The sequence below is a fragment of the Carica papaya genome, chromosome 5 (genome assembly GCF_054855325.1).
Source record: "Carica papaya isolate Zhongbai chromosome 5, ASM5485532v1, whole genome shotgun sequence".
Classification (NCBI taxonomy): Eukaryota; Viridiplantae; Streptophyta; class Magnoliopsida; order Brassicales; family Caricaceae; genus Carica; species Carica papaya.
In genome coordinates, this window is record NC_142313.1 from 6,214,122 (window position 1) to 6,240,345 (window position 26,224).

At 34.9% G+C, this 26,224-nt stretch overlaps 5 protein-coding genes across 9 annotated transcripts; 2 read left to right on the forward strand and 3 right to left on the reverse strand.

The window, feature by feature from the left end:
• Positions 1-1,663: 1,663 nt before the first annotated feature.
• Positions 1,664-5,124, forward strand: LOC110819410 (uncharacterized). Of its 2 annotated transcripts, XM_022048581.2 has the most exons (4): positions 1,664-2,440; positions 2,681-2,987; positions 3,338-3,921; positions 4,409-5,124. In XM_022048581.2, exons 3-4 carry the CDS (start codon positions 3,867-3,869, stop codon positions 4,807-4,809), a joined length of 456 nt encoding a protein of 151 aa, XP_021904273.2. In that variant the 5' UTR covers positions 1,664-2,440; positions 2,681-2,987; positions 3,338-3,866; the 3' UTR covers positions 4,810-5,124. The 2 variants fall into 2 exon arrangements, with proteins under 2 accessions (XP_021904273.2, XP_021904274.2); XM_022048582.2 differs by lacking the exon at positions 2,681-2,987.
• Positions 5,125-6,778: 1,654 nt separating this feature from the next.
• Positions 6,779-9,226, reverse strand: LOC110819471 (Calcium-dependent lipid-binding (CaLB domain) family protein). The gene is made up of 5 exons (XM_022048680.2): positions 9,045-9,226; positions 8,045-8,110; positions 7,766-7,886; positions 7,378-7,492; positions 6,779-7,074 (listed from the first exon to the last, which is right to left on the reverse strand). The coding sequence occupies exons 1-5, from the start codon at positions 9,109-9,111 to the stop codon at positions 7,006-7,008; spliced, it is 438 nt and encodes a 145-aa protein (XP_021904372.1). The 5' UTR covers positions 9,112-9,226; the 3' UTR covers positions 6,779-7,005.
• A 561-nt stretch (positions 9,227-9,787) lies between these two features.
• Positions 9,788-14,552, reverse strand: MYB3R2 (myb domain protein 3r2). The gene is made up of 7 exons (XM_022048682.2): positions 13,802-14,552; positions 12,845-12,899; positions 12,523-12,580; positions 12,274-12,368; positions 11,153-11,256; positions 10,931-11,059; positions 9,788-10,785 (listed from the first exon to the last, which is right to left on the reverse strand). Exons 1-7 carry the CDS (start codon positions 13,918-13,920, stop codon positions 9,876-9,878), a joined length of 1,470 nt encoding a protein of 489 aa, XP_021904374.1. The 5' UTR covers positions 13,921-14,552; the 3' UTR covers positions 9,788-9,875.
• Positions 14,553-15,348: 796 nt separating this feature from the next.
• LOC110819429 (Thioesterase superfamily protein) lies at positions 15,349-19,839 on the forward strand. Of its 2 annotated transcripts, none has more exons than XM_022048609.2 (3): positions 15,349-15,726; positions 17,764-17,910; positions 19,461-19,839. In XM_022048609.2, exons 1-3 carry the CDS (start codon positions 15,442-15,444, stop codon positions 19,602-19,604), a joined length of 576 nt encoding a protein of 191 aa, XP_021904301.1. In that variant the 5' UTR covers positions 15,349-15,441; the 3' UTR covers positions 19,605-19,839. The 2 variants fall into 2 exon arrangements, with proteins under 2 accessions (XP_021904301.1, XP_021904300.1); XM_022048608.2 differs by lacking the exon at positions 15,349-15,726 and adding an exon at positions 17,075-17,436.
• A 989-nt stretch (positions 19,840-20,828) lies between these two features.
• On the reverse strand, positions 20,829-25,874 carry CPFTSY (signal recognition particle receptor protein, chloroplast (FTSY)). Of its 3 annotated transcripts, none has more exons than XM_022048607.2 (12): positions 25,450-25,871; positions 25,082-25,186; positions 24,699-24,772; positions 24,536-24,594; positions 24,138-24,175; positions 23,542-23,662; positions 23,368-23,436; positions 23,189-23,271; positions 22,815-22,883; positions 22,044-22,106; positions 21,803-21,946; positions 20,829-21,160 (listed from the first exon to the last, which is right to left on the reverse strand). In XM_022048607.2, the coding sequence occupies exons 1-11, from the start codon at positions 25,753-25,755 to the stop codon at positions 21,833-21,835; spliced, it is 1,101 nt and encodes a 366-aa protein (XP_021904299.1). In that variant the 5' UTR covers positions 25,756-25,871; the 3' UTR covers positions 20,829-21,160; positions 21,803-21,832. The 3 variants fall into 3 exon arrangements, with proteins under 3 accessions (XP_021904299.1, XP_021904298.1, XP_088075747.1); XM_022048606.2 differs by having other exon boundaries at positions 20,829-21,245; positions 25,450-25,869; XM_088219621.1 differs by lacking the exon at positions 20,829-21,160 and having other exon boundaries at positions 21,602-21,966; positions 25,450-25,874.
• Positions 25,875-26,224: the final 350 nt, after the last annotated feature.

A 26,224-nucleotide genomic window follows, 5' to 3' on the forward strand; every position in this document is an offset into this window, starting at 1 on the left:
TACCGGACGAGGTATGAAGACCTAATAATTTGGCGCCCATACCGGACGGGGTATGGGGACGGCCTGCTTCACCCTCATACCGGACGAGGTATTGAGGTTTAATAATTTAGCACTCATACCGGAAGGGGTATGGGGACGGCCATGTAATTGAGATTGTTAAAGAAAGGGTTCACATGTAGCGGGGACATCCCTATGAACCCCCAGAAATACTAGTAGGCTGGTGAAAAGAGAAACAGTTATGGTTTGGTTTATTGTTAATGGATATGGATTTATAATATTTTTATGTTGCTAATTGTTCATAAAATTATGATCTGTATAGTATTGTTGTTTTTATAGGTTGTTTTCATAAATTCCACTATGGTAAGTGAACGAGAAATGATTTTATGATTGATAAATGAATTTACTAAATTTAATGCTCCATTAGTGGTTTTCGATTTTATACAAACCTTTGCTTCTGTGCTGGTGATATAGTGTGATATTCTTATTAAGTTAGTGTAACTCATCTTTTACTTAACCATTTCATATCAAGAGGATCATGTTCCAGAGTCTGATCCGGAAGAAAATTGCGAGTAGATGCTAAATATTTTCTATTTTCTATTTGTTTCCTTATTTCTCGTGTTTCTTTTAAATAATTAATTCCGTAATACTGTTCAGTACTTTTAAGTTATTGTGTAAGGAATGTAAACTTTAACATTTTATTTCGCTTTCACACTTAAGTTATTATATATTTTCTTTTGGATTTCCAGGGTCATTACAAGAGGTGCGGCATATGATCTGTCAGATCAATAGAGGCCGCGAAAGGAGGCAAATCTAAGTGCGAACGGCTTGTCCAGTTAGATCTATGTAGGTGCACAACCAGAAACTCGGAGGATGAACTTACCGCCAACAAATTTGGCATATGACTTGCAACCAAAAAAGTCGTGGTTGCTCCCGATATGCGTGAAGAGAAATCCAAAAAAGGAGAACATTAGATTTGGTAAGAGAAGACAAACGGTCTACCAAGCAAGAAGGCGGAGCAGTTCTGTGGCAGATTCGTTCAGAGAAGGCAAATCCTGCTATATTTTTCTAGATCTGTCTAGAGATGTTCGAGCTAAGTCGAGTAAGTCGAGCGAAGTGAGCCAAGTCGAGTAAGCTGAGCCAAGTGAGCCGACTCAAGTCTAGTTTAAGTCATTTTTGAGCCGAGACTAAGTTGTTTTTTAAATGAGGCTGAGCCGTTTTTTATCCGTGCTTGAGCCATTTTGAGCCAAGGCGAGCCAAGTTGTTTTTAGTCGAGTTTGAGCTATTTTGAGCTACGCCGAGTCATTTTGAGACAAGTTGTTTTGCTGCTGTCTAATAGATTTAGTTTCAGTTTGCAATATTTTTTGAGCATCCTTTGATTCTAGTAAATTGCAGAATGATTTTTTAAAATTTGTTCTACAAATTGAGTATGAGTAATATTCTTGCACTAACTTAAGAGGATGTGATTACTGTATTTTATTATTTAATTAATTATAATAATATAATTAAAATTTTATTAAAATAGTAATTTTATGTAAATAAATTTTTAATTATTAAATTATAAATACTTTAAATTTAATAATATAAAAAATAAAAAATCTTAAAATATATCATAGTCCAATAAAATTATTTTAAAATTATAATTTGAGAATTTTTGTCAAAAACTTAAAATCGCATAATTGCTGAGTTGTTACTCTTGTTCAGATCTACTCTCATCACCACCCAGATCACCAAGACTCACCGAAGATGGCGTCGTCCTTCGAAGAAGACAAAGCGGCGTGTGGCAGTCGATCAGTAGAGGTGCGGTGGACGACCTGTCAAATTAGTAGAGGTCGCGGAAGGAGGCAAATCTGCGAGCGAACGACTTGTCCGGTCAGATCTATGTAGGTGCACGACCAGAAATCCGGAGGACAAACCGACTAGCGACAGATCCGGCGCACGACTTGAAACTAGAAAAATCGTGGTTGCTCCCGATATGCGCGAAGAGAGATCCAGAAAAGGAGAACAGCAGATCTGGTAAGAGAAGAAAAATCGTCTGTCGAGCGAGAAGGCGAAGCAATTCGTCCGACAAATCCGTCCAGAGAAGGCAAATCATGCTATGTTTTTGCAAATCTTTCAAGAGAAGTTCGAGCCGAGTCGAGTAAACCGAGCCAAGTGAGCCAAGTCAAGTTTAGTCTGAGTCGTTTTTGAGCCGACGCTGAGCCATTTTTTATCTGAGGCCTAGCTATTTTTGAGCCGCGCTTGAGCTGTTTTTGAGCCAAGGCGAACCGAGTCATTCTTGGTTGAGCTTGAGCTGAGCCGAGCTGTTTTGCTATTGCCTAACAGATTTGGTTCCAGTTTACTGTAGTTTTTGGGCATCCTTTCGTTCTGGTAAACTGCAAGACGGTTTTTAAGAACTTGTCTGCAAGTTGAGTATGAATGATATACTTGCACCAATTTGAAGGTAGTTGTCGATTATCATATTTTATTATTTAATTATCATATTAATTTATTATTTAATTAATTATAATAAAATAATAATTTTTTTTAATAGATTAAAAATTTTATAAATAATTTAAATATAAAAATATAAATAATGATAAATAAAATTTTTCTTTTTTTTTTTTTTTTTTCAAAATCAATAATAGTATATCTGTCAATTAAGGGAGGTATGCAAGGGAAATTCTAAGAAAGTTTGTAACAGGGAGTTGGAAAGCAATTTGTACCCTTAAAACGCAAGGATAATGGAGTAGTGAAGACAGATGCTGGTGTTTATAGGAGCTCAATAGGCTGTTTACTCTATTTGATAGCCACAATGCCCGATATCATGCTTGTTGCAAGTTTATTCTCGTGGTTCATGCAATCTCAAAATGAAAAATTTAACTGGGATGATGGATCAGTGAAGACAGATGTTGGGTTTTATTGGGGCTCTATGTGCGGTTTGCTTACTCAAGGGTCATGCAATTTCCAGGGGCTCTTGATTACGGAATGCCAAGGAGGATGGTCAAGAGGTTGTTTTCTTTTATCCTTAGTCTAGTGTTCAGTCCAAGGGTTAATGTGTTGAGTGAAGCTTACTCTAGTGAAAAAGCGATTATGTTGTGTCGAGGTTACTTAAGGTTGTAACCTCTGAGTTAATTTTTCTGTGTTTTGATATGCTAGAGGCCATCATGGACAACAGCTTTTAATTTATTGATTAAGGTTTTCTAATGAAGCAAGAATCAGTTTTTGCCCCAATTTTCTCTTCTCTTCTCTTGTTGTTGATGCGGCCAACATCTGCCAATATTTTATTTAAATTATTTTTTGAATGGGCTTCTTTCTGTTACATCAATCCTTTTTCTTACATTAGCCCTCTTTCTTGTAGGACTTTACAAGGGAGCTTAAGAGGAAACGTATAGTTTCCCCCCAAGAAAGTGAACAGGTTGAGGCAGACCACTGCTCCAAGAGTGAAGTTGTGGACCCAATTTCTCCTTCTACAGATGAAAAACAGTCTCAGGTAGGCCAGTGCGCCGAGACATCTGCGAATCACAGTGAACTTTGGGACTTAGTTTGTCCTTCATTAGGTGGCAAGCAGTCTGAGCTAAACAAGTGCAGAAAGACATCTGATAGTCCAAGTGAAGTTTTGGACCTGATTTCTTCTTCGTTACGTGGCGAGCAGTCGGAGTTAGGGCAGTGCTTCAAGACATATGTCAATGGAAGTCACCTTTTGAACTCCACTTCTTCTGTTGAAGGCAAGTGGTTTGAGGAAGGCCAGTGCTCCAAGATGTTTACTAATGAAAGTGAATATTTGAACTCAGTTTCTTCTGCTTTAGAAGGGAAGAGGTTTGAGATTGGCCAATTGCTCCGAGACTTCTGTCAATCAAAGTGAGCTTATAAACTTCGTTTCTTCCTCCATGGATGGAAAGCGATTTGAGCTAGGCCAGTGCTCCAAGATGTCTGCTTATCAAAGTAAAGTTTTAAACCTCATTCTCATCCCTTTCCCCTCCTGCTAAACTCCAATTTAGCATTTTCTTTTTGCTATTTCTTTCCCAGGTGCTCTTCATTATCTAATTATTTGTAGTTATAAGTTTCTTCAATCACTTCAAACCATTTTTTCTTCATCCAATTTCCCTACAATCAAGCTTGAATTAGAAGTTGGATTTGAGTTTAGAAGTTTAGCAGTTGTGTTTTTAGTAATCTCTGAGAGTTTATTCAATCCAACCAGGAAGACATTATGCCTCCTCACTGAATTTTTGCATTTTGCTTCTGCAAATGTGAGTGGTCAAAGAAAGATTTTTTTCCTCTCAATGTTGATCTCTTAAATATGAAGTCACTGATCTCCTACGGGTCTGAATCTGGCTTCTTAAAATGCATGGGTAGATGGAGTTTTCTTTTTCTTTAGGTTTGCTTTTGGATGCTATGTTCCCTTCCAATAGAGGTTATCGGTCTGCTGCAGGTGAAAATGAGTTACGCAAGAAAACAGGCTCCGGTGGAAAAGATTCTATTATGCCAGAGGACAACTCAGGTAAAGAAGAGGAATTTATTTCAGTTCATGACTTTGATTGCCTTCGTCCTATTGGTACAATTGAACTGGTGATTCCTCAGTCTCAAAGAGAAAAGGGAAAAATGAAAATTGGAACTGGTGATAAGTCAGGCAAAAGCAGTGAGCAATCTGCTTGGCCAAAGTGTGATTCCGAAGTCAAATCTCCAGGAAACAATTCCTCTTTAAAGGGTGTCCTGAAGATTGGGAAGAAGCAGTGGAAGAAGTCTGGAAAGCAGCAGCGGAAGAAGTCCGGGAAGCAGCCGCAGAAGAAGTCTGGGAAAAAGCAGCCGAAGAATCTGGGGAAGAAAACTTAGGTATGCTGCCCTTTAAGAAAGGTCAAGGTCATTCTATAACTGTTCTCTTTTCCGGGGTCTTAGCTATGTTGGATTTCAGCTTTTTTAATTAGCCTCTTAATGTGCTGTTTGTACTTGGTTCCTCGTTTTTAGACTCCATAGATGGCGATCGATCAAACCATTAGTACTATTGTCGCCATGGTTGACTTGCTGTCTGATTTTGTTGCCTGAGCTCAACATGGATTTATTGTGGTATGGTGATTCTTGCCATGAGATGATGAGTTCTGGGCCTCCTGTTGTCGACTCAAAATGAACATTGTGGCTCTCTTTTTCTGAGTTTTTTTGTTTCTCCACTTTTCACGAAAAAAATAACAGACATCCTTCCCAAAACATCTTTTTTATATGATAGAATTCTAAAATTACATACTTTATCCTATTTTTATTAAATGAAATTAAAGTTTTTTTGTCTTTTAGTCGAAACAAAATTTGTGTTTCTACTTACTAGTTTTTTAGGTGATATTAAATCGTAAATTTATTATATTTTTAGTTCAATCCAAGTTACTAAATTATCTCTTTTTTATTTATTGGTGAACCGGTGTTGGTTTTCCTTTTTTTAGGTCTTCTTTTTAAGTTTACTGTTTTGACTTTTAACTTTGCTTTTTAATAAAACAAATCTCAGTTGTTTTTCTCCTTTCTTTTCTCAGTATGAATTACATTTTATCTGTCTTATCTTTTATTCTTCATGAACTCCGTTTATATTTTTCGTTAAACAAAAGAAAATTTGTTTTTTTATGAAAAAAGGAAAGATAACTCCCATCTCATATTTCCTTTTACCCATAGAAAGCTCTACGATTCGTAAAAGAAGTGTTAAAGTTCTCTTGACGCAAAGAAATCAGAGGACGTTACCAGCCAGACAGGATATGTGTTTATTTGTGCGCGTAGGCCTGCCCCCAAGAACAAAACACTCTCCATATTTTATTGAATTATATAAGCATTTTTATTGGGTATTTCTTTCACAGGAAAATTAAACTACATGAATTTAATATAGAAAAGTATTTTGAATTATTAGTACTATGTGAGAGAGATAGCACTAGTTTTCCTCGTATACAATAATTAGTGCTTTGAAATCCTGCCTCATGGTGCAAGCTAAAACGACTCTCTCCTGTGGGATAGCTCAAAGAAGAAAGGCCGGTCTTTTCCCCTGCATCCAGGAACCAGAAGCCTTGTGTAGAGCAGCAATTTCCCATCTAATATGAAGAAGCTCAATAATCTGGTAGCAGCCCAGCTCCCCCATCGCATTTCTGCTTTTTTAACCATAATTTAAAATTCAAGTTTACAATCTTATAAATAATTAATTATTAGAAAATAATCAAATTTATTATTTATATTCTAATAGAAGCCACTGAAGGATGACAAATGCATCTCAGAAACAAACCACTCTCATTTTCTGTACTTGCAAGCTGATGGAACACTTGGACCAGAATGTTGTAACAATTTAATAGAAATCCTTGGAAGAACATCCATGGCTGGCATTAAAATATGTTTTGTGGAGTAATTTTGATGTTTTAGCAAGCTCCTGCTCTTCAATTCCTTCCCCCCAAAAATCCATTTGCACCAAAAAAGCAGAGTGGCCCAAAGAGTCACTAGATGCACACCTGAAATGCAAGTGAAAAGAAACCCATTCCTCACATAATTTGGTAGTGAAAGACGCAACTAGCTATTTGTATATTATGTTCCTTAGAATTGTTTGACGTGACCAGAGGACAAGAATTCCCTTTTGATTTACCGTATTAGCTGATGTCCATCATTTTTATTTTATCGCCAACCTCAAGGGTCAATGATCTTCCGGCTTCTCAGTAAGGAAAATAAACCTCAAAGGTCAATGATCTTCTGGCTTCTCAGTAAGGAAAATAAACATTTACACCAATAAACAACCTTCACATACTAGGTAGCACAAGTTCATGAATATCAATGTTAACATGGTAAACAATTTTGCAGGACAAGGGATCTTTCATCTCTTAAAGAGCAACGATAAGCAGAAGTTTTACTCCCAAAAAATTTGGTCAGTACACAAATCTAATCAACAAAGAGGTTAAATAAAACAAAGGATGCCAAGCTCCATAAGGGCACACTTTCAAGTTCACTATGTGACTTATTTTTATTATCATTCTGGATAAGATAATTTAGCCATAAAAATACCAAACTCCTTCAGTCTCTCTAAGAAGATTCTTTCCAGCCACCGTAGCTGTCCTCCTCCTGGCCATACGATCGTTCATTGCTGTAATCCTGCAGCAAAGGACATGTGAGCCCCCAGAGGCATACAACTGTGAGAAGTCTGGATGGTTATACATGAAAAAGAGCAAGTTTTTCTCTTTTTACTCTCCTTTTTTTTTGTGCTTCCTTGGCTCGGATATAATATTTTTAAATATGCTTTGAAAGTGACTGATTGCAGAAATTATGAACTGCATATTCTGCCATTTTTTGCTTCACAATTAGATTCTTAACTATTTTTTCTGTTTCATCCCTTCTATCTGCTATATTTGTAGGACTATATCCCAATGTTAGGCTACTATAGACTAGAAAAGGTACCTCTGGGGTGAAACTGAGGCCAACTCGAATCTCTCCACGGTATTCTTGGTCCTTGACAACATTGTACGCTGTTGATGGGAAATTTCCTTCCATGAACACAGGCTCTAAAGGAATGCTGCAAGGATGATATTAACATGACATGAGACAACCTTGCAGGCATGCATTAGAGATGCAACGACATTAATACACAGTAGATAACATCTGAAATATCAATATCAAATTGCTTGTGTGCATAGTCCCATGTTAACATCAATACCAACCAATTCACGTGTATTCTTATGTTCCTTTACCCTGCCTAAAGCAATGATAAAGCAGCAATGACATAACAGCAAGAGAATATCCAAAGATGTTTGGTTAGTACGTGCAAACTAAAGGGGAGTTAACTCACTTGACTTCTCCAAGAAAATCATCTGCAGTAAAAGTATCTTTATCCATTATCTTCAAATTGAGCTCTGTGGTTCCCTCAGAGATTGTGAAAATGAAAGTCTCATTCCATTGTGGTTCTTCTCCTGCATCCACAATTTCAGTTGCGTTTCAATAAGAGGAACCTGATAGTTCCTTCAGTCCACTAATATTACTAGTTGTGCGCTACCAGATCAGAATTATGAACAAATTACAATCAATGATCAAAACAATACAATTTGTGGAGGTAAGGAAATCAATGGACCTGAAACGATGCTGCTCTTTTGCTCCTGAGTCCGACAAGTGAGAATGACATATGGATCAACGCTACCTGCTCATACAATTTAACACATCAATCAAAATGGCTTAACTTATACAATGGTACATGTCCTTTCATCCATACTTTACATGCGAGAACTTAAACAACCTAAGGGGCAATTTGATTTGACTAATTTTTTCAGCTACAAAGAAGTTGAGCCTTCATAAGCTTCACATAATTAGTGACAATCTGGTACCAAAAAATAAGCTGAAAACTATACAAAATAACTGAAAATGAAAAATATAATTTCTAAGAAAAACATTTTGTAAAAAAAATAAAAGAAAAAACAAACAAACAAACAAAATAAGCATGGGTTATAAGCTAAAGAAATAGAATTATTTTTTAAGCTTTTTATTTTGACTTACAAGTTAATAAGTCAAAATACACAAAACAAACACCCTTATGGCTTCCTTTGTAAGCTAATTTTAAGAAAATAAATAAACAAACAAACAAACCAAACACTGCCTAAATTCCTCACAAGAATCCGGCAACACATTTTTCCAGTTATTGGCTGATTCCAAGTGCAAATGTAAATTAGGCTTGTCGATCTCATGTGTCTTTATCTCTCCGTGTAATTATTGCAGCTAGCATCATTCAAATCTATCAAGGTAGCTCATATCTGCACGAAACTACAAGCAAGAGAAAAGCAGAATAGCTCTTATCGACAAGCATTTTCCGCCATAGTCGGACCTTACCATCCTTCAACATCCATCACCTCATCATTTGTAAATCCAAATATCCAATATATATATATATATATATATATAATTCTGAATCAACGATCAGTAATGCAAATCCAATCGTTACCAGGATCAAACGATCCATTCCATACAAGAAAACCTAGAAAGCGAATCATGTATGGTTCGAGGCGACTTCGTCGAACAAGAATGGATCGTTAAATGACATGAAGACGAGAGTATTGAAGGAATAAAACGAAATAGCTTACTTAGAAAATCTGTGCCATCGAGACCTTTGGCTCCAACGAGAAGAACTTCAAGCGTTCCCCGAGGCATTGTTGTTTTCTTCTTCGTCTGATTTTGCGACCAATCTAAAATCGGGGAATGTGAGAATTAGAATCAGACAATCGTCTTCTATATTTGACTCGGGAATTGAGCTGTGACGTATCCGTATGAGACAATGAGTCAACTTTCATGCCGTATCAGACTTTCTTTGAGACGTCACGGTCGGCCACGTTACGGGCTTGGTTTGACCCGATTAGTCCGGCCCAAGATGTTAATGGGCCCACACCCATTGTATTTGAACATCGCCCAAAATGATATTATTTGAAATTGTTCAAACAACCTTTTTCCCAGTGTGTGTTGATTAAACTCTATATTTTTTAATTTTTATATTAAGAATTAATTTAGAAATGACATGGTATTTTACTACACATATGAAAGTAATTGTGTATTCATTTTATGTATAAAATTTATTTTAAATTTTTTTTTTTAATTTTTCACCATTTAGAACTAATATTATACAAAAATATGTGTGATGGTGATATGTATTTTTTATTTTTTTAATGGTGAAAATTTAAATACTTCAACTAAAATTTTATTTAACCCTCCATTTTTAACTGCATATCAATCTTGGGAATTCATGTTAAACTTACCCTGTTGGTTCATGGGGCTTCGTCACTGAGCCATAATTAAGGCTCCGCATCTTTAGCAAAAGAAGAAAAGAAGAAGAAAAAAAAAAGGGAATAATATTGACTTTAGAAGAAGGAAAAAAACATATGTCATCTCAAATATAACAAAATCCTTTGCATTGGCGCAAGTCACCATCTCTTTACAGTTTCCAGACTCGGACTCTTTTCCATGGAATTTGTTGCACAACTTTCAAGCTTCTGAGACTTCAGAGAAGAGACCAAATCCTGCTGAACATCATTAATATTGTCACAAAAACGCGGATGCTGTATCTCATGGCTGTTCTCCAACTTATCAATTCGTTCTTCTAGTGAACAAGAACAGCCATTTCTGCTTCGCTTCCGAGCTGAAGAGCCTCGTCTTCTTATAATAGATGGTGTATTCTTGTAAGTACTTGCTACAATTCTCAGTATAGATTCAGGAGTCATGCAGCTGGTTGGTAATTCACCTTCGTTTTGGCTTGGTGGAGTTGCAAGAACCTCCGAGGTAACAGGAAAAGCTACTTCCTCGGTACCATGGTCCGAAAGCGAGCTTCTAGTTTTCCCATTACACCCATGAGAAGATAAGGGAGTGCTCAGAGCAGACAACGGTTCCATCATTTTTCTGGACGGCGAGAAGTTGATATGTTTACCAGCCTCATCAGTTCTTGTAAGTAAATGAGGAAAACTGACACAAGAAGTGTCATGGAATGGACTAGTCTGGTTAGAGGAACCTATATGTTTTGATTCTTCGTATGTGCAACCTTCTCTGCAGTTTCCACCATTTAGACTAGTTGCTAGAGCATCTTCATTGCCAGAGCCAGTTATTTTCTGCACCTTGTCTGCATCTTTAATCTCATTTCCAAGAGGCAAATCTAGTGACAATGAATCCATCCTTCTGTTGTGATTCAAGTCCTGGCGACTAGTATTAATTTTTATTGTGTCAGACTTCCTGTTTTCGTTGTTTAGGCCACAAATGCGAAGTTCAGGATTGCTGCTTGAAAACAATTCTGCTTTCTTCCTTACTGAGCAATTCCAATGATTCTTTATTGAGTTTTCAGTCCTGTTAATTTCCAAGGACAGAAGAAAACAAATCATATTAGCTTTTACAGTAAAGAAAAACAGACAAAATCCTCAATCTACTTAGCTCCAACTTAGCAGATATGAGTTTCTATCATATTCTCACTTACGAAGTCCCCAAGCAATACCTTCCAGGAAGAAGCTTGGCTATCTCAGCCCACTTGTTTCCGTGTTCCCTGTGTGCCGTAATTAGAATAATCTCCTCCTCTTTGGTCCATGCACTTCTTTTTATTTCTGGATTTAGGTGGTTGTACCACCTGAACAAATTATTAGTAACTGTCTTTTGATTGATTCATAAGGATAATTGAAGTGATCATCACAGAAGCTGTGCTAAAAAATTATTAACAGACCTTTCTCGGCATTGCTTGCCTATGCGTCCAGGCAGGTGTTTTGCTATTTCAGACCATTTCTTATTACCCTGCTCCCCGACTATCTTAATAATAAGGTTATCTTCCTGAAAATCCACAGAATATTTAGAACTAAAATCACTCAGTATAAACTTCACAACCAGATTTTCCAAACTGTATGCAAAACTAGCATTAACTGATGCTGTTGTGCTAATATAGAGAAAAAAAAAATTCAAACAATCAAGAAAAGAGAATTAAGAATATAGGATTATATACTAGGTTTGGCTAGTTTAATCTGTTCAATCATGGAAAGATGGAATCCATATTTACTGCCCAAAAAGAAGAAAAAAAAAACTAAATGGTGTAAGTGTTGTCCTTCTGTTACATGAAAAGACACTTCTAAAGTATTTCAATCTTGATGAGATCAAGATAGATCATATATATATCATATCCTTTTGTATAAGTCATGAATTTTTAAGAGGTAGCTATTTGTCAAATCTCTTCTATCCTGGGAAAGACACTGGTCCAAGTGAGCTAGGGGGATAAGGGAGGCAGAAGCTCTGTTTCTGTACATAGGGAGATCAATGAGAGTAACAACGTAAGAAGCTATTGATACCTGAAATCTAGGACAGTGAAAGATTAGTGAAACATGCAGTTAAGAACACAAGGGCATTTGTCAAACCATTTAGACCAAAAATTTCTAAGATGAAAAAAGGGATTAGGGAAACATAAGTAGGAACGCTAATACACACGAAGGAAAAGAGGATTTGAAAAGAAAAGAAACAAAAAAAAACGAAGGAAAAGCACAAAGCAAAGAAAATTAATCACAAGATTCAGATCAGAGTACATCTGGAAATAGGGAAAATAAAAGAAACCGTAGAGTGACCTAAAAGCAAATTGAGTATTTATATACTTGCATGTATATAGATATACATATACATATGTTCATGCACACAAATGCCAGGATTGAAGGGATTCTGCGAGAAAATTGATACATGAATTTCATTATAATTTGTTGATATTTGGATTACAGTTGATATTTCTGGAGAGACAAAAGTTAAGTGAACCAAAACCATGTTAATTCTGTGGATGCTCTGGGAAAATATTCCCAACAAGATATTTACCTCGATGCTCCACGGTCCTTTAACAAGATCAGGGTTAAGAACCTTCTGCCAGCGATGCAGGCATTGCACATCTGTTCTATCAGGGACACATTCAGCTGCAACAACAGTTGTAACATGTGAAATCAAAGAAATCATAACAAATTTCTACTCTAGTATGACAGTTCGTATATCGGAATCAGATATACTGTAAAACAGTAAGAAAATTGCAATTTCATGCTCTAATTTCATATTGGAATCAGATATACACACCGATCTTTTTCCAGTTTTTGCCTTTGTACTTCTGAACAGCAGAAATCAAATTCTCATCCTAGGATAAAGAGAAGGGTCAGTGACTACTCTCTAGACATTTCACCACCGATACTATAGATCTTTTCAAATGAAAGAGAGACGTGTCTATCAACTTATTTTTATTCTTTTTTGGTATATCCAATCTTTACATACTTTCCAAGTGAAAGTACTAGCAAGGAGCAAAAGTTAGTATAATTTGGGATAACGCTAAGCAAAAAATGGAAAAGCAATAAATACTCATCTGAATATCAGCTTAACGGAAAAGTAGAAATTACAAACTAACCTCCTTCTGTGTCCAGCCTCCCTTAGTTGATCTTCTAGTAGGACCTGTTATCCTCCTACAAAATGCAATAAAGGATGAAATTCCCAACAAATGTTTGCCTAAGAACACAAGTTCTCTACCACATTCATAGCTGCATAAGCAATAAAAAATATGTATATGTATTGTACTAAATATACTAACATTGCAGCCCGTTCAAACTTTTTTATTGATATTCAATTTTTGCATCTTACTTATGTCAAATATAAAAGTAAGTCATAATTTATATATCTGATAAATAATTGAACAAACTTCACTCAAATCTCTCATTAACACTGTACGTTGTTCAAACCCATCTTATGATCATTCAAGTATTAGGTTCTAATTATGTGATATATAGATGTTAATCATTATTTACACATGTAACGCATAATTAGAAAAACGTTACCCAAATTTTCAATTTCATAACCGCTAATTCCTATTCTCTCATATCAAGGAAGAAATTACCAAAGCACCTAAAATGAATTGAATATGTAATTATCTTTGAATTATACTACTGTTTTCATTCAAATTTTATCCTATGTATATTATATTCTGATTCCTAGTCCATTTAGACTATGTAAGATAGGAACAACAAAAGAATGAGAGGCTCTCTTCGCCGATAGAATGGAACTAATACAAGCAAGATATAGTTAAGTGGTTGTGGATTTGGCCTACTAAGCTTAGGGACATGAATTTTGTATCAAATATCTAGAGAATTAATTCTTCTAAACGTTTCTGATTTCAAATTAATGCATTTCCTATTAGAGAAATTAATTTTTTCAAGATTCCAGACCCAAAATTGAGAAACTATTTCCTTTTGCTCTTCATAATTCAACTTTGTCCGAAATGCTAAATTGCAAATAATAATTAAACACACCCTATATTCTCATTCAACATAAACAAGACAACAAGTATGGATGAATAAATAGGGAAGCTCACCCATGAACAGAGGCTGGCTTCAATGGAAGATGGTCGCAGCTACCATTAGATACCGAAGGACTCGCTGCGTCTAAACCCTCTTTTTCCCTTACAAAATTTGGCTCCTTATCTTCCCCCATCTTGATACATAACCCAAGTCCAATCAACACATTCAATTGAGAAAAGAAAATTGAAGAAAAACACCACGAAAAAACTCTTCAATCTTGAAAAATAGTATTATAAATGATCTTAATGAAGCTTGAAAACAAAGCCCAAAATCTCCAAAATACAAAGATCAAACAATAAGTAATCAAAGAGTGTTTAATTTTGAAGTTCAGCGATAAATTAATAATACGGTCAAACACAAAAAAAAAAAAATTATACATACATGTGTATATATTATATACACATATATGCGGATAAGAGCAAAAAAACGGTAAACGCTAGCGTTTTAGATTGAAAGAAACCCTAAAAAGCTTCTTTAGTTTCACAAAATATTCCGTAGTTTGTGTTTAAAAAACGATACTGTAACGGCCAAGTGAAATTTATGGAAGCTAAGAAAAACTTAGTTGACAATCAATAGATAATAAGAATTCAAGAAGAAGAAAAAGAAGTCTCGTGTTTTGAAGAAGAGAGTGATGAATGAAGTGAAGAAGCTGGGAAGGATTAGGTTTTGCAGAGAGTTTCGCGGGAAAAAGAAAAAAAAAAATAGAGAGAGAGGGGTAGAGTGGGGAAGAAGATGAGAGGGGGGAGAGTCCAAACGGCAATATGGTTTGTCATTAGTTCAAACTTTTTTCTTTATTTATTTTTATTGGGTATGAACCGACGGTAAAGAGGAAATAATTGGGTCGGGTTGTTTTGGCAAATATGGGCCTGAATTGAAGTGGGCTAGGCCCAATTCTAATTTCCAATTATGTTTTTTTATCTTTTTATTTATGTTTATGTCATATATTTATACAAAATTAAATATTTAAATATTATTTGTATTCCAAATAAATTACTAAAAGAATTAAATTAGAGTTTTTTATTGACAAATAATTGTATTTTGTGTCTCAAAATTTTGTCATTATACCAAAAAAAAAAAATTATTGGTTTTTAAGTCATTCTCTTCTAATTTTTTGAATTTTTTTTTAATTTTGATCTATTTAATCTTAAAATTTTATAAATTCCAAATTCGACATAAATTTAAGTAGTTTTGAAATTTTCAATAACTTTATAGTTGAAAAAAGAGAAAACTCTATAGTTTAAATTTATTATATTGATAAATAAGATGTCCTGAAATTAGTAATAAAAAAAAAGTAATTTGAATTTATTAAATATTTTAGAAAGGTATGTCGTGATATCTATTTTATTCAAAAGGGGTTAAAAAATTAGTAAATTAATTTGTTAAGGGAAATTAGTAAATTAATAAATTAACTAAAAATAATAATTAATCTGAAAAGGAAAAATAAAATTATGATTAAAAATATTCCCTAAATATAATTTACAAGTTATGAAATAAAATTTTTTTTTTTTTTTTTTGTCTTAAATCGGCCACTGAAGTCTTTACCGACCCAAGGCCTTGGTTGGCCATCACAATTTATTATTTTCGTATAAAAGAAATCAATTCTTCTTCCTGAATCTGGTATAAGAAAGCAAAATATTGAGGAGAAATCGGAGAGATGAAAATGGCGAAAACACCATCAGTTCCTCCTCAGGAGCAGATTTCTTCTTCCTTCTCCTCAATTTCGACTACGACGATGACAAAAACAATCATAAAAGACATGAATTCGGAACATATAATTTCTCTCCTTGGATTCTTGGAGGACGTCGGTGTCTCTGATTCCACTGTCCGCAATTACGTTTCCAAGGATTTATACTCTCCACTTCTTTGCAGCAATCTTCAGACCCTGGACGTCCGACCTGGTTACATCTCCTGCCTACTCTCTGTCAAACCAGCAATCTCTGTAAGACTGTAATTTCTCTCCGATATCTCTCTTGCTTTCTGATCTATCGTTTGATGCTTACGAGTCCTGTTTCTCATTGCCTGATTTTGTTTGATGCTGAGATAAATGTTGGAGTAGGAATCTATGAGAGTGAAATGAACTAAGATTTTAAGAATTTGTACTGAAGAATAATTGCAATTTCCTTGAGATCTCGAGTTCCTCCTAATCTTTGAGCCACGATTAGGTATTCGCTGTAGTTTGAACTTCATTTTTCCTCGGTCTTTTTAGTAACAAAAAGCGGCTCGTCAGTCATTGAAATTTTCTCAGCAAACAACCAGTGTTGCCTATTTCTTTTATTTGTTCGTAGATCTGTAATCGTAGATGTAGTATAAAGTGAGAAAACGTCTTTTGGAAAAGAATGAACTGAGGAACTTTCTAGTTTGTATATCTATACGTACAGATATATTTGATCAACAGATACAAAAGAATAATTAGCAACTAAAATTTTAGAAGAGCAACACTTTCTACTAGGCCATACCAGAAGGAAGAGAAAATTAATGGTAATAAAGAAGTTTTGTTGCAAGGCTGGCACACTATTCAAGATTCAAGATCCTCTGGGCGTTTCTCTATCATTTTAGTGGAAGGGGATGGTTTGATCATATTGGCGGGTACAAGGTTGGTTTGGATTATTGTAGTAATTTTTTTTTAATATTTTATAATAATTTAGTAATTTTATTGAATGATTATATAAAATTATGATTATCTTAAATTTTATAAATTATTATGAAATATTAAGACGTAACACTATAAAATTTTTTAAAGTATATTATTAAAAATTTAGATTACTCAGAAAGTTACTAAATCTCATTGGCTAATATGATTTTTTCAGCTTTTGGTCTGGAAAACTGTAAGGAAAATATAGGACACAATAAGATTTATAGAAATAATAACAAAGAATACTATTTTGATCGAAGTACTCTTTGTTCTCCAAGATATAATTTTACAAATCTGAAAAAGGTTAAATTTCACTAGTAATAATAATATTCAACTTTTATTAGAAAAAAGTTATGCATAAAGTACAATCTTTACGTAAGATAATTAAAATCGGATTAGCCTGATGTTAGGAAATTATTGACTTAGGATAAACCTCTCAATAGATGAATATCGATTTATAGATCAAGTTTAATTTCAAGTTCTTTGGCACAAAAATGGATAATGTTTTGGGGGGCATGCTGTAATACCAAGTGTTTAACTTGAGATAGTACAGGGGCTCCCCACGAATCTTTTCATTTCTCATGGATGTCCCACCCCTCCCCCCCGCTAATCAGTTTTGTAATTTATTATAAAATACAAGGTATATTTGGTAATTCTAAAAACTAATTTTGACATAAATAATATGTAATTCATATGCTTCCGGTACGGATGGGAGAGTGCTGAATGCTCTTCCCCGAGACTAGTCACGCAGCACAAACAATGGAAAAAAGCTCAAGAACCCCTCTTCATGAGCAGATTTCTTCTTCTTCTTCTTCTTCTATTTCGACGAAAGACGTAAATCCCGAATATGTGATTAAAATCCTTGGTTTCTTTAAGGATATGGCCGTCTATGATTCCGCAGTACAAAAGTACCCTTCCAAGGACCTCTACTCCCTTCTCCTGTGCGACAATCTCAAAGCTCTCGACATCCAACATGGCCGCCTCTCCTGCCTCCTTACTGTTAAACCCGTTATTTCTGTAAATTTCTTTTCTCAATTACTATCTGATTTTTTGTTTAACTGCTTACAAATCGTGTTTGCATTATCCGGATTTTATTTGGTTGCCGAGGAAATGTAACTTAACGTAATGAACTAAAATTTCGAGTATTTATACGAATCCTTATTGGATTTTTCTCGGGGACTCTTTAACTTTTTGAGCAACGGTTAGGGTATTAACTACGTGGAATTCCATTTCCGGTCGGATTCTTTTTGCAGTGAATTTGGGTTCCCCTCATTTTCTCGGCAAACAGTTGGAGAATTATCATCCTTTTCTTTCTTTTGATTTCTTATGGGTTTGTAATTGTAGAACTTTTATGGTGGGCTACATGGAGGAGCTGCTGCAGCTGTTGCAGAAAAAGTGTCGATTGCTTGTGCTAGGACGGTGGTACCTGAGGATAAGGAGCTGTTTCTCGGTGAATTGAGCATGTCTTATCTCTCTGCTGCTCCTACAAACGTGAGTTTTTAACAATTTCATTTAGTTTTCTCTTCCCTTTGGACTTTGCAAAAGTGGAGAACATAATAATTCTATGAAACGTCTGGAATATATCAAGATTTATTTTTTGTGTAATTCATTTGGAAATTCACACATAATTTGAGAGATCTGCAATTTAAAAGAATAGAAATTGAGCTCCCTTGAAATGTTAAAATTGAACTCAGTTAAAATACTATGCGGAATTAAAACAAAACATTTAAAATTTCATCAAACTGATAATTTTTGGAATATATTATTAAATTCTATTTGAAATTCTCTATCCGCTTAAGTTTTATCATTTTTTAATAAAATTGCACCAGTTTAATAAAATAAAGTCAAGTATAGATTTTCAAATGAGTTCCGTAGAATTTGTTGATTTGCTTCGGACATAGTTTAATATGAGGATTTAACAACATAAAGCCGAATTAAATTTATTGAGGGCTGTGACTTCCCCGCTATTTTATTTATAGCTATTATCTTTTTTTCCTCTGGTGCAAAAGGAAAAAACATATGTTGTGAAGTGTTCAACAAGACGCTGAACATAATCAAGCAAACAAAGGCACCTTAAAATGGTGATCTTGAAACACAAGATAGCAAATGCGTGCCCCTTTGTATTACAGGAAGTGTGGGTTTCTCAGGTGCTGTCTAGATGTGAATCTGTTGGTTGTCTAGCTGGAGACTGTGTAGCAAAAATGAATTACTAGCTGAATTAGCAAAACTATATATAGCTGATCAAATATACATTGTTGGAGAAGTCTTAGCTATGATACAATTCTCTGTGGCAGCTGGAGTTTGCTATGGAGGATACCTTTTTAGACTTATGCTAGACTTTTGAGTGTGAATACTTTTAGGCAGCCATTGCAGTTTCTTGCTGTGCCATTCAATAGTTTCCAAAGCTGGATTTGTCTTCTTCAACTCCTTAAGAAGCTTAATTTAGCAGAAAAACAGCTGATTCAAAAGGGTCTCTTTGTAGTACAGGGAAGTGTGGGTTTCTTGTGCTGTCTAGATGTGAAATCTGTTGGTTGTCTAGTTGGAGACTGTGTAGCCAAAAATGAATTATAGGCTGAATTAGTAAACTACATATTGCCTGATCAAATATACATTGTAAGAAAAGTGCTTAGTGTGGTAGCAATTCTCTGTGGCAGCCTGGGGTTTGTTATAGAGAAGGTGTTTTCTGACTTATATTAGGCTTTTTGAGCATGAATGCTTTTAGGCAGCCATTGCAGTTTCTTGCTGCGCCATTTGATAGTTTTCAAAGCTGGGTTTCTCTTCTCCAACTCTTTTGCACTATCAAATGGTGCAGCTGCTTGAAAGCTATCGAATCGCACAGCTATTCCAGTGCAAAAGAAAACAGCTATTTGATAGTTTTCAGACGTGATCATTTGATTTTTTCCGCTAATAGATATTTTTCAACGAAAAAAAGTAAGAACTAAGCACTCTTAATATAATATCACATGTTTGATAATCTTTTCTTAATTAGAGTTAAAACTTTTGTTGATTTGATAATAATTCAATAGTTTCAACAAATGCAGGCAAAGTTGGTTGTGGATGGATCTGTAGTGAGGAGTGGAAGAAATATTACTGTAGTTGCAATCAATTTTAAGTTGACGAACTCGGGGAAACTGGTCCATACTGCTCGTGCTACTTTCTATAACTCCCCTGTCTCCAAGCTTTAAAGTCATCCAATTTTTGCGATCATCCAAGACACGTCATTTTCTGTCTAGTTAACCATGGCCATGGAAAATTGTGAAAATCTCTGTTTACAACTTCATGTTAAATTGTGTATTGTCTTATACATTATCCCATGCTCCTTCCAATATCTGCTACATATAATCAGAATCTTTGTTGGTGCATGGAATATACAATTGAATAGAATAATACATACACACATATATATGACTGCTTCTGCAATATCTCTCTCTCAAGGCGTTGACATGTTGATGTTACACGACATGTATGAATTCATCATCATCATCCTTTGCTTACTTCCAGTTTAACAGGTATACAATGGCATTCACGTTACTTCAAGCAGCATTCTTGTTCCTATGTTTGATGCCTTACAAACTTTAATAGAGATTAGAAGTGTTTTTCCTGCATCCATATCACACGTCAACCCAATCACTTAATCCCCATATGCTACTCATACCGGTGCTAAGAAATTTGTATGGGAATTTTGCAGCCTGATGTCAGGACAAACAAATTTGAATTTGATCTATAAATTAATATTTGCTCACCGCAAAGCCTCATCTCAAGGCGATCAAACACCACAAAGACTAGGTACCATGCAAGCTCGCTGGTCACGGGATGCACTTCTTACATGACAAGGCATTGGTCAGTCTCGTAACTTGAAATGAAATAAACATGATCTTTACTAGTTAAATTTTGTCTTTCTTTTACCAGGTCCAAACTCAAAAGTACCAATCACTCAATTCAAAAAAAAAAAAAAGTTACAATCATTAAGGCCATATTTAAAACAAATTTAAAATCTGTTAGAAATTTATTGGCAAACAAAATTAAAACAACAAAATCTAAATTTTACCAAATTATTTCATCATCCTAGCATAATTTACAACTACTTAATGAATTAACTGTGATTTTGTACATATCTGTAATATTTTTGAATTTATTCCAAAACATTGCCATAACATAATATTTAATTATGTACATCTGTTCTGCAGCTTTTTTGTTGCAGAAACAAGTGCAGTTGGTGGCTTACTTTTGTTATATGACAATAATTCCGGATTCACGTCCTAATAATGACCTTTAGATTGTTTTTCCGAAGAAAAATAGAGAGAGATCTTTCTATTGGTTATCTCTGCGTTTAGCACAGTAGAATAATGTAGGTTCTATAAGCTTCTAACCTCACTTTACAAATCACCAAAAGAAAGTCTGAAACACTCTTGAACCGAATTAACACATTGAAACTACTGAAACTCAAGCAATGTGATTACAATAACTAAACTGCTATGAACAGCTGATATAAATTAAGAAACACCCTGGAAATATGTCCAGAATAGATTTAAAAGCCTCTGAACTCTACAGTACCCTCATCTTTGTCTGCTTGTTAAGGACCAGCAAAAGACCCAGCAGATACCTTATGAAAGGAACTGCCAACGGCAAAAATATTTTCCAATTTGCCAACCATGAGATGTATACCAGAAGCAAATCATCCTTTTGTCGCTTGCTAACGTTATGAATAAAGTATCACCGCCTACTCTTACGCTCTAGAAGGCTGATGGTTGAAGCGTCATCAGAAACTTCGAGCCAAATTTTTAATCCATGAAAAGAACTTGGTACAGGAAATGCACAATGCAAAGCTGCATGATGAATAATCAATGCAGTAATAAAGGTATTTCTCCAGTAAACAAAAAATTATCAACCAAAAGGAACTGCTCAACATTTATTTTTTCAGAATATGAAAAGGTAACTAATTAACGTGTTGATTAGGGGTTCAAATGTCTATGTTATTACATTTGCTTTTCAAACTTCTCTATTTGCATTCTTTTTCTGTTTCCAAGATGGCTTTTAATTGAATAGATCTAGCGGCTGTATCCCATGTTAAATCGCAGGTTTTCTCTTCTTTCAGTTTGAAAGTGCAGATAAAACCCCAAATCAAAAAGAAGAAAAAGTGCATATAAAACTCAAAGGCTAAAATGGGTGCAAGTACTCAGAATGAGATGCAAAATAGCCAATTAGTATATTTTTTAAATTTATGAAAGTAAAAACTAACTTTTGATGATTCCTGTCAAAAAGCAGCCATCATATCTAATGCTTTCTGCGATTTGGTAGCAAAGTTTTACTTCTACACATGTAAGGTGACTAAAGTAAGAAAACTTCGGAAGGATCCATGGTTAAAACAGACAAATTCATTTACCTGTGTTACATACTAAGCACATTTTAGGCCTCATGAGAATATAGCATTAACAAATGCCTCTGCATCGAAGGGTTGAAGGTCTTCTACACCTTCACCAACGCCCACAAACTTCACTGGGATGCCAAGTTCATCAACTACGCTGACCTATCAGAGGAATGAATACACTGAAAAACAAATTCATGGAAAACAGAACACTTAAATAATTTTTAAAGAGAGAAGAAAAGGGAAAATTGTGAGATACCACACAACCACCCCTGGCAGACCCATCAAGTTTTGTCAGGATCAAACCTGTTATTCCAACAACCTGGAAAAGAATTTTTTTTAATCAAAGAAAAAATATTATTAGAAAATATTGAATTATGGTTGAAAGAGAGAGGATAAAGTTCAATAATTTACATGGCAGCTATCATTTATTATACAGAACTCTGTTAAAAAGAAAACTAATTCAATGAGTTAATATTTTGGACACATGATATATACAGATGCAAAAGCTGGAATTCTGATGCTGTTTTGTCATGCAAAGATAGGAAACAACATGATATAGATGACTGAACAACATAAGGTATCAAACTGTGGAGGGAAAAGGGCAGAAGGATCCTTCCTTGATGCAGGCCAAAGTTGTGATAAAATCTCATGATACAATTCCATTGTTATGATGGAACAAGAGTATTCCCTCAATCTTTTGCCTTAGTGAAGAAAATTTTTCATTTGGAAAAGAAGACTGACATCATACCAATGGTTTCTTTGGTTCCCAAGAAAATTAGGATCTTAATAATAAAAGAGTCGATGAAGATGGAGGTGAAGTAACTGTATTTAGTACTGAAGTTGCCAAATCGATAATGCAAGAGAGAGAACATGTAATTCCCCCAAAATTTACATGCAAAGCTTGGAGAAAACTTTTGTAAAAATTAAACTATTATATGTTATGCCAAGCTTTCCCCTTCAATTACAGATTCACATGCAATTGTTACCCAATTATCTATAATATAATGCAAAATATAGGAAACCATACTTCATTGAACTCTCTTGCTTGTGGAAGCATATTCAAACCAGTATTTCCATCAAGGACAAGTAGAATCTCCTGCAAATGACATGCAACTGTCTTAGAAAACTCTAAAAAGGAATATTTCAGAAAGTAAAAATTAAGAATTTAAGGTGACTTTACTATCCATTTGTATTTTATAGAATAATTTGTCAGCAGAATAAGTCATAACCAATTAAACAGCCTGGGCATTGGAACTATTGTTCAAAAATTGAGGATGAAAATTCTGTGCCAAATAGTGTAGTGTACTTACGCATCTGGAGAGTTAATGGTAAGCCAATAAAACCCATATTAAAACATTTGAATAAGAATGTGATAGTAAAAATTTAAGACAATAAGCTTACTTTAGGTGCACCAGGAATGACCTTGCCCACAGCTTTTTTGCATGCTATCAACTCTTCCATCAGGCTGAAATTAGTGTGAAGACCTGACATAATAAATAAAGAGTTGGAATAAAGAACAATCAGTTTAAAAGCGCCTGCTAAGAGCAAGCAGTGGAAGTCCCTAACACAGTAACACTTACGTCCAGATGTATCACACAAAACAACGTCAAAACCTTGCTCTTTCCCTCTTTTTACAGCCTGTGAAAGAACTATTCAGAAAGCACTTTAAGACCACATGTCAGTAACCATACAAAGTGACTGAAATTTAACTAAAAGAAAACGGAATGACATCATTAGACATTTTACTTCTCTACCTGATGATGCCTTGGCGTTCTCTCTTTCAGCCACAACAATCTCACACCCTGTCCTCTCTGCCCATATTTCCAGCTGATCGCTAGCAGCTGCTCTAAATGTATCACCAGCAGCCATCAATACCTTTCACAATTTCAAACCACGAGGCAATCAATAAGCTATGCTTTTCTGAAATATGAGGAAGGAGATGGAAAAACATGTCTCAATTAATACGCAATCTCCCTACCACCACTACATACACTTAAGTCATTAAGATAACCACCCTGCATACACCAGTATACCAGAGAAAAAAGAAAAAAAAAAAGGTGTATATATCATACCGACCTCCTACACCCCTAAAATTGCAGCACCCTTTTCCTAGTATTTGCTTAATGATCTTTCTCAAGGTTCAAGAACAGAATTATTATTCTACGGGCTAGAATGTTGAGAAACCATTATACTAATGTCTTCTCATCATAGTTTACTGCTACAAAATTCATGTTATATTAATCATAGCTCAGGCTCTCACAAGAATATCATATTTCACCTTTTTCGCTATATATCTATAAGACAGCTATCTCCATGAAGCAAAATTAAGCACATATACATGAATGCTCACCTTTGCTCCTCCATTCTTTAATCTATAAGCCAGCTTTCCTGCAAGTCGACAATTGATCATATTCAGATAATTATTCTCATATAACAAGAAAACAAGCAAGGATCATTAACATGAAGCACAGTCTAGGATAGTGAAAACAGATCAAATAAAATCCCAAAACCTCCCCGCATGAAACTTAAAAAGAAAAGGGAAGAGAAGTTTACATGTAGAAAAAAATATATATTAAAGAGAACATCCACTATCTTTATAAAGAAACCTATTAGAAAGATAACTGTCTAAATTATTGTCTATTATGGTTCTCCAAATGTTAGCATTTTGCTTTGTTAGCTTCCATTTCACACTTTGTTTTAGCTTGATAAAGGTAGGAAATGTGTTACCACATCAGTTCAGTATCTTACCAAGAGACGTTGTCTTCCCACCTCCATTGACCCCAACAATCATAACTACAGCTGGTTTTCTAATAAGATGAAATAAAACAACAGGTGAAATTAGATAGAGGCCCGCAGTGCACAAAAGAGTAAATCAAAACAGAAAAAAATGAAGACCTAAGTAATCCACAACCTGAATCCAAGTTGAAGTTCCGTCTTATTTCCTTTCTTAGTCAAGACATCCAACACACTCTTCTTCAAAGCATCCTACATCCTCCATAATTCACATTTCTCAATATTCACATCACAGAAGAAAATGAAGGAGTCTTCTCCCAGTTAAGGGCTAAGCACTAATACAGATCGACTTTCAGATGAGGTATTATCATTTCTTGAGACTAAAATGCCATAAAATAAGCTAGCTACATGATTCAGATAAAATGGGGTTAGCCAAGTCAAGTTCAATTTTCTCAAGAAAGCAGGCACATGCATGTGAATCTTCTCTTATTCCTCATACAGTTTGTCTGCAATGGAACAGAGAAGGAAACTCAAAAATAAACAAGTTCAGGCTTCAGGAACCTTTATTTCACTTCCTGATTTAAGCTTCGCAGCCAGTATATCCTCCCGCAGGCTCTCCACAATCTTAATAGTGATTTTAGGCCCAAAATCAGACACCAACAACGCCTGCAATGACAACACATTCTTAGTTCTGATCTCCCGAAACATATTATTATTAGCTTTAGACAGCCATCCTTCAAAGTTAACCTCTATAACCATTTTCCAAGACAACTATTTCGACGATAATGTACTGTAAAGAATATAACAATGAAACGAGGATGAAAAGCAGAAATCGATTAACTTGGCAAGATCAAGCTAAACCTTCTGCTTTCCGGGAAATTTGTAGAAGTCATTTTCTAGATAAAATACAAAAAGGTGCGAATTGCAACCTCTTCCAGCTCGTCAAGAACTTTATCGGTGTCGGCAAGGTTCCAATAGAGCAAGAGCTCGTCGATTACGGCGAGATTTTCTCTAGTTTTAGAAAATCCGGAGAATATCTTCTCGACGTCGCTCTTGGCCTTCTCCTTTATCAGTCGGCCTAGCCTCGTGAAGAAGCCGGTCTGACCAGCGGAGCATCTGAACCGGGAAGCTTCAGTTCGTTTCGTAGTTAACTTAAAGGGTGGAGTGAACTGGGGATTGGAGAAGAAAACAGGTGAAAATTTGGAGAGGAGCGAGAGATGAGCAGTAGAAGCCATCTCTCAGCTTTGAGTCACTAAATTTGCGGGAGTGCGAATGAGAAATGCCGAGGCGACACCAGAAATTTAAGACCGGATAAAATTCCTGCGACAAAACGATGCGTTTGGCGTCCACCCCAGTCCGCACCCCAACATGCTGTTGTACAAAAGTTTTTTTATATAAATTAAAAAGACTAAGAGGTGTTTTTAAACCATTGTTATTATTTTAATTAAAAACTTTTAATTAATATAGAGTACATTTTTTGCCCAAAAAATAATAAATTAAACTTAGTCGATACAATCCATAAACATATTAATTAACTAAGTTATGATTATATTAAATTAAACATTATAAAACTAATAACATGAATTTACATTATATTTATTAAATAATTAATTATATTTTTTTAATAATATTTAAATTCGTAATTTTTAAATATAATATTAAAAATATTAATCACTAAATTATTATATTATTGATTATCATACA